The sequence below is a fragment of the Lipotes vexillifer genome, unplaced genomic scaffold, assembly GCF_000442215.2.
Source record: "Lipotes vexillifer unplaced genomic scaffold, Lipotes_vexillifer_v1.1 scaffold820, whole genome shotgun sequence".
Lineage (NCBI taxonomy): Eukaryota > Metazoa > Chordata > Mammalia > Artiodactyla > Lipotidae > Lipotes > Lipotes vexillifer.
In genome coordinates this window covers 259132-266570 of record NW_006790074.1, presented here as the reverse complement: position 1 = coordinate 266570, position 7439 = coordinate 259132, and the positions used below count along the sequence as shown (strand labels likewise).

The 7439-nt window shown below is 46.8% G+C and overlaps 1 protein-coding gene across 1 annotated transcript in view; it reads left to right on the top strand.

The window, feature by feature from the left end:
• The first annotated feature begins 2417 nt into the window (after window positions 1-2417).
• Window positions 2418-7439, top strand: part of TRAK1 (trafficking kinesin protein 1) — a 98782-nt gene continuing 93760 nt past the window's right edge. The window contains exon 1 of the mRNA XM_007463235.1: window positions 2418-2508. Coding sequence (XP_007463297.1) covers window positions 2418-2508 — 91 coding nt within the window. The remainder of the gene's footprint in view (window positions 2509-7439) is intronic.

The following is a 7439-nucleotide window of genomic DNA, read 5'->3' as shown; positions in this document are numbered from 1 at the left end:
AGGAGTTGACACTGCCGACCACCCCCTTCTCCTGGAAATACGGTCCTCCCTTGGCTTTGGTCCCGACCTTGCTAGCTGCTCCCCTCTGGGAACTTTGGGGGCCCCAGGGCTCAGCCCTTCACTCTCTCGGGTAACCCACGCCCTAAGTGATCTCACGCGGGCTCCGGGATTTAGAATCTGCTTCTATGCTGACCACTCTCCAGTTCCTCAGACTGGACCTTTGCCCCGAAGGCCAGATGTGTCGGTCTGACTCCACATAACAACACTTGCACTTGGACGCCTGTTGGGCATCTCTGACTAACTTGGCCGGAAATGAACTCCTGATTTCCCCCTCCACCTGCTTTCTTTGCGGTCTTTCTACATGGTACTTACATCCTTCCATTTGCCCAGGCCAGAAGCCTTGGAAGCATTCATGACCTCTGTATTTCTTTCAGACCCTGGTTTGCTGGGAAGTCTGTTGACTCTTTGTTCCCAGTGTGTCCAGAGTTTGACTGGTTCTCACCAGCCCCACAGTAACTACCCTGGTCCAAGCCACCTTCATCTCACGCCCGGATCATTGCAGTGGGCTCCTAACTGGGCCTCCTGTTTCCCTTCTTGCCTCTGTGCAATCCAATCTTTGCCCAGCCAAAAGAGTGGCTTTTTAAATACAGCGTCAGGTGGTTTAACTCTTGTGCTCCAAACCTCCAGCGGGCTCCCTTCTGACCGTGGCCTAAGTGACAGGGCTCCCTGTGCCCCTTTGACCTATCTCCTCTTCACTCACTCCATTCTGGACACACTGGCCTCCTCACTAATTCTTGGATACACCCGGAACATCCCACCTCAGGGCCTTTGTTCTTGCTGCTGCTCAGCACCTGGATCGCCTTAACCCTAGATGTCCTCCTGATTCCTTCTTTACTTTCTCCAAATGGCATTTCCTTAGAGGCCTTTTGTGACTCCCCTGCATAGAGGGTGGTCCACACCCACCTTCCCCATCTCCCTTACCTGCTTTAGCTGTCTCCCCATACTTAGCCATGAGTATTACATGTTTGTATTTCGTTGACCAAACTTGCAGTAGAATAGAAACTTGCTAAGGGCAAGGACTTTGTGCACCACCGAGTCCCAGTGTCTGAAAGAGCGCCTGCCTGTGGCCAGTGCTCAGTAAACATTTGCCGAATGAATGAGTTGTGTCATTTAATTAGTACTGCATCCCCATTAAGTGGAGACTGTTGTCCTGTTTTTACAGGTAAAGAGACTAAATCAGGAAAGGTTCAGCATCTGGCCTAAGATCCTGAGCTCTAAGGGGCGGGGCTTGCATGTAGGTCATGACCCCCCGGGGTATGTGTTCCCTGCCACCTGCCCCCCACCCCCCACCAAGGAATACTGTCCAGTTGGGTGGGGACGTAGATGAGTGAGTGGAGATAGGCTGTGCAGAATGGTTACACCAGTGATAAGCGCAGCACATGGGAGAGCATCAAGGAGGGTGCCTGGGTGAGCCTTGGAGGGGAAAGGATCCTGGAGACTAGGAGGGCTTCTCGGAGGAGGCAGTGTCCCAACTGCATCTTCATTTGTCTAAACACATGAGCTAATCACTGGGATTCTAGTGGCATCTGTGCCAGTGAAATCCGGGAAACATTTAGCTCGTTAGAGTAGTTTCGCTTTGAACATGACAACCGAGGGCAAAGTAATGGCACAATTGCAGTGCTGAAACTTCAAAGGCTATGGGGCATGGTAACCGGGGGTTCTTTGCTGGAACATCTGTAGCAAGCACCATAGGACAGCTGAGAAGCAGCTCAGTGCTGTCACTTTTGGCAGTGGCTTGGTAAACAGGAGTGTAAACACAGACAGTGTTACGTGTTTAAGGTGCAGCCAGACAACGCAGAACACGCTCAGGTTAAAGTCTTATTTGTCGGTCACTGAGAGGAAGACACAAAGCAGAAAAGATTTTCCAGAGATCTGGAGTTTCTCTGAGAATGCGTATGTGGACTCCAAGGGCTTTGCCAAGTGCAGTCCTGGGAGACCGTTTGGCACCCGGCCTCTAATAAATCCACGCCACCCACAGTTCCTGGGGAGCGCTGAGATGAACAGCAGGCTTTTTGTTCCTCTTTAATTTTTAGGCAAAGCCCAAATGCCCATCACAAAGCCCTGCTCCCCCTCTCCCTCCCCTTATCCTCAACCTAGGGATATCACATTTTGGGGTGCGTCATTTTCTGCTTGGGGCAGTTTAACAAGATGAGCCGATAGGGTGCCTATGCTGCCTCTAGTTACGTAACCCATTGTGCTTCCAGGGCAGCGAGTAGTCTTAGGATTTGCCCCAACAAGCAAGCTCAGAGAACTGCTGAGTAGGTACAGAAGCTGGCTGTGCTGAGGTGCTGCCTGGGTTGGGTGCTAATGGGGGATCGCTGTTCGCGCTGAATTGCTGTTGGAGTTTCTTTCTGCACATGGCATTGGTATTTCAGTTTGAGCAGCCCGTGAGGGCCCAGCCTCTGCCAAGACTCTGCCCAGGCAGGCTCATTCGGACAAGCTCATGTGGTAAGTGTGTTTGCCCGACATGTCCACTGTTGCTTTTCTTTGTGAAAGTTGCGGCCGGAAGGGTGAAAAGGGCACGGGGAAAGTTGTTTCTCTCCTGTTCTGTTTGGCTTGGCAGGTTGTCCTTGGACCTGGGGTGGGGAATTGCAGTATCGAGTTATTGACAGGCAGAGCGGAGGGACCTCGGAGGCTGCTCACCCCTCAGCCCCTCATCCAGGCTCAGGGGAGGCAGGTGACCCCTGCAGGGCCATGAGCAGTGGGTCTGAGTTGGGACCAGGCTTCTGGACTCCACCACCTTGCTCTTTGAAATTCTCTGCAGCGGCTGACCACAGTCTCTGAGGCCCCTTCTGGCCTCTCCTACTGATTTTCCTGATCCTGTGTCTTATCCTGGTTTCTTAAAGCTTCACCTGGTGTCTGGTCCAGCAAGGAATTTTTCAGGAGGTGAAGAACAGAGTCAGGCAGGGTGTCTCCCCCGCTCCTTCCCTCTTTTCTGCCCCACTTTACTTTTTTTCTGTACTAAATGTGCTTGGCCCTGTACCTCCATCCACACCCCGGTGACGGTGAGCTTGCTAATCAGTTCTGCTCTGGCTTGTCTCTTGATGTGGGGCCGACGTTTCTCCTCACTTCCTCCAGGCTGATCAGAGCCTGATGATTGATGACCCATCTGGTTTCTGTCCTGTCTATATGCTGTTACTCACAATCTGCTGGGCCACAAACCAGTGAGTTCCTCAGAGGCATGAGCTCCTCTTGCCCTGTTCTATTCAGTTTTAGGTTTCAAGACAGATGAGACTCTGGATGGGAGATAATGGAGATGCTGTGTGTGTGTGTGTGTGTGTGTGTGTGTGTCTGTCTGTGTGTCTGTGTGTGTGTCTGTGTGTGTGTCTGTGTGTGTGTCTGTGTGTGTGTCTGTGTATTTAAAGTATTTTCAGGCTTGTTCAATAATTCTGTTCAACTAGCATCTGTTCGAGGCCAGCTTTTTGCTGGTGTCTGTAGATGAGCTCTGGCCTCTCCCTCAGAGCCATGGAGGTGGGCAGAGGTGGAAATGACTCGCTGTGACCCCGGACAGGATTGCTGCCACTACGCTTATGGGAACTGTCCTGTCTGGTGTCCTTGTCATCACAGGCCCACCATTTCAGATTTGTTCCTTTTCTGTCACTGATTTAAAGCCATCAGAGTTGATGATTTGTCCTCTGAAAACATGCTCAAATTAAAGTGTTGTGGACTTCTTTTATGAATTGAATGTAAAATCTTGCTTGTCAATTCCTGTCTAGAATACAATTTTTACTGTGTTTTCCATTGAAAATATATGATGTAAATGGTACTTACTTGGCTAGGTGAAACAGCAAAGAATGGACAGTGAAACATCTCTTCTTTCACAGAGAGAGAAAACGTGAATTAGAATCTAGGGAATTACAAGTTTTTTTTCAACTTTATCATTTAGAAATGTTCTTTGCTTCTTCTCTCAGTGGAATGGCCCCTATTTAGCAGTTGGTTTGTTTTTGCAAATGCAGTACAGGAGGAGGGCCTTGTTATGCTGATTTTAGAGCTAACAGTTAATCTTCAGCGAAACACAAAACATTCACATTTGCCTTTTAAACATGCTGTAAATGATATCGAGAGTTACCAGCTGACCTTGCTTCTCCATTTCTCATCCTTAGGTGAGTGGGTAGAATATTTATCACACAAGGTTTTGACATATACTGTAAAATTTAGTTAAAATGTATTAGTAAGATTCTTGACATGTGATTGGGAGGCTACAGTTGCAGGTGCCTGCTATATTTTTATCCTCCTAATTGGTTTCGTTCTGAATCTGAAGCAGGTTTTGAATGCACCTAATGTATTGGTGTTAGTCTGCCTACTTTAAACCATTTTAGGAAGCTGGCAAATAATAAATTACAAGAAAAGTAAAGAGTAATCTTATTAAAGGATTGATCAGGGCTGCTTTGCAGGGGCTTCAGAACATTGATCTCAGCCACAAATAGTATTCCTAAGGGTGTCCTTTTAGATGCCAAGTTTTCATGATGGATTTACATTAATCTGTTTTGCGAGTATTAGAGCAAGTGTCACTTCACACACACTTTGTTCGAGGTGCTCTTTAGTGGGACTGGAGCGGCCAGATGTGGGCCTCTGCCGTCAGCACCCTGTTTGTCCCACTCTGCGGAGGTTTGCTGTAGGGGCTTCCCAGGGATTCAGCAAGAGAGGGTGCTGGGTGTGCCTTGCAGCTGGGTTCGGATGTGCTCCCAGCCACACAGTTCACTGGTGACTCTGGGACTCACGGCCCAGAGAAACTTGGCTTTCTTCTCTGACGTCTGATCTTGTGTGAACATTGACAGACTTGAGCAAATCAAGTGAAACTATTATGAACAGAAACTTTGTAACTGTAATTAGACCTGGAACAAATCAAATTTCATAAATCTTGTATTAGTCAGGGCTTTCCTGAGAAAACCAACAGGATATATATATATATATATATATATATATATATATATATATATATATATACACATTATATATTACATATATATATCATATTATAAGGAATTGGCTTACACAATTATGGAGGCTAACAAGCCCCAAGATCTGTAGTTGGCAAGTTGGAGATCCAGGGAACCAGTGGTGTAATTCCAGTCCAAAGATTAGCAGGCTCGCCATCCTAGGAAGAGACAGTATTTCAGTTTGAGTCCAAAGGTAGGAAAAAGCTGATGTCAGCTGGACGGCAGTCAGGCAGGAGCAATTCTGTCTTACTCGAGGGAGAGTCAGCCTTTTTGTTCTATTCAGACCTTCAGTGGATTGGATGAGGCCTGCCCACATCATGGAGGGGAATCTGCTCTACTCAGTTTACCGATTTAAATCTTAATCTCATCCAAAAACACCCTCACAGAAACAACCAGAATAATGTTTGGCCAGATATCTGGGTACCCCATGGCTGGGTCAAGTTGACAGCCATCACAGATCCTAGCAATGGCCGACACTTATTGAGTAGTTGCTCTGTGCCTGGCAGGCTTCCAGGCACTGCTCTGGAAACTCACTTTTTTCTCAGCACAATCCTGCCAGGCAGGTACTGTTATCACCCTCACCTTTAAGGAGGTGCAGAGTGGGGTGGCCTGTCCTCTCATGTAAACCAGGCATCCTTGGGTTTACAATCCAGTAGTGTTGTTTTCTGACCCTATTTAACTTCCTTCATTGTGGATTTTTCTCTTCTAATAATTTCATTTAACTAGGGTTTTAAATGATGAAAGTAACACATGCAAATGGTAAAACTTGGAATTGTACCAAAGCATAGTCAATGTAGGGTAACAATCACTCTTCCATCTGTACAGTTTAACCATTAAAAAAAAAATCATTCCAGGAAGTTTTTATGCACATAATTCCTTTTCTAGAAATACACAAATGGGACCATACCATATACCCTAATCTGCATTAAAAAAACTAACTATTACTTATGATTCTTTCATTACAGTACATAGAATATTGCCTTATGCTTTGCGATGGCTCCATAGTCACTTGTTTGGCTGTATCGTTATCATCTCCATTTATTTAAACCAGCTGTTCTCAGACATGATTTTTTTTTTTTTAATAACAAACATTGTGTAGTTCCTCCTTTATTAATCAGAAATTAATAGGTAACGAATCCCTCTAAACACATCATCTTAGAAGAGCCAGTGTAATGCCTTACTGTAATGTAAAGGAGAAACTAAATTAAAATGATGGAGCCTGGATTCTGATTGTAGCTGTGTGGACCTGGCCTCATTAGGGTATGTAGTGAGCAGGCAGGCACTGCCCCTGCAGACAGGGTTGCTGTGCAAGTAGCAGCTATAAGGGCAGGGAGTTCATCATACTCGCCACTCAGTGGCCAAAAAAGAGCCTCTGTTTTTTGTCAATCCCCTCTTGACGGATGCTTTAAGTTGTTTCCAGCGTTTGCTTTTTTTTGTTTGTTTGTTTTGTTTTGTTTGTTTGTTTGCGGTACGCGGGCCTCTCACTGTTGTGGCCTCTCCCGTTGTGGAGCACAGGCTCCGGACGCGCAGGCTCAGCGGCCCGTGGCTCACAGGCCCAGCCTCTCCGCGGCATGTGGGATCCTCCCAGACCGGGGCACGAACCTGTGTCCCCTGCATCGGCAGGCGGACTCTCAACCACTGCGCCACCAGGGAAGCCCCAGTGTTTGCTTTTTAACAGTGCTCCAAGGAACAGCGTTCTTGCATGTGCATCTTTTGGGTCACTTATCCTGCATGTCTGTGGGCTAACAGGAAATGTGCATTTAGGATTTTGCGTGCATCACAGCACGGCCCTCCAGAGAGCCTGCACCCATTAAGTGCCCAGCATCCATGTGGGGAAGTGGCAGTCTCTGAGTTTGATCAACCATTTTCATCATGGTTAATCAGATAGTCATAAAAAATGGTATTTCATCTTATTTTGTTTCTTTTAAATTAGGAAGGAGTCTCTGCCTCCTTTCTATTTCATTTTCTGCAAACAACCTGTTTTTTGTCTTTGCTCATTTTTCTAGTGGGTTGTTGGCCTTTAAGAGGTATTCTTGAGATTTCGTTGTGTGTACAGAGGGTAGGGCGGTGTGCCAGGTTGAGATTCTTTTATATTTCGGAAGAGGAAAAAATGTCTTGAAAATAGTTACACAGATTACGATTTAACTATGACTGTTTGATATTCACAGAAGTACAGGGTGCTAAGAGATTGTGTAAAGGGGATTTCTGAAGTGGCATTTCTTTCTCTTTTCTTTGGCCACGCAACGTGGCTTGTGGGATCTTAGTTCCCTGACCAGGGATGCAACCCAGCCCCTTGGCAGTGAAAGTGCAGAGTCCTAACCACTGGACCACCAGGGAATTCCCTGAAGTGGCATTTCTAAGAAGGTTTCTGTGGGAAAGTAGTCTTGGCAGAAATCTGAAGGATAAGTAGGAGTTAGCAGGGAGGGAGGGAGGGAAAGA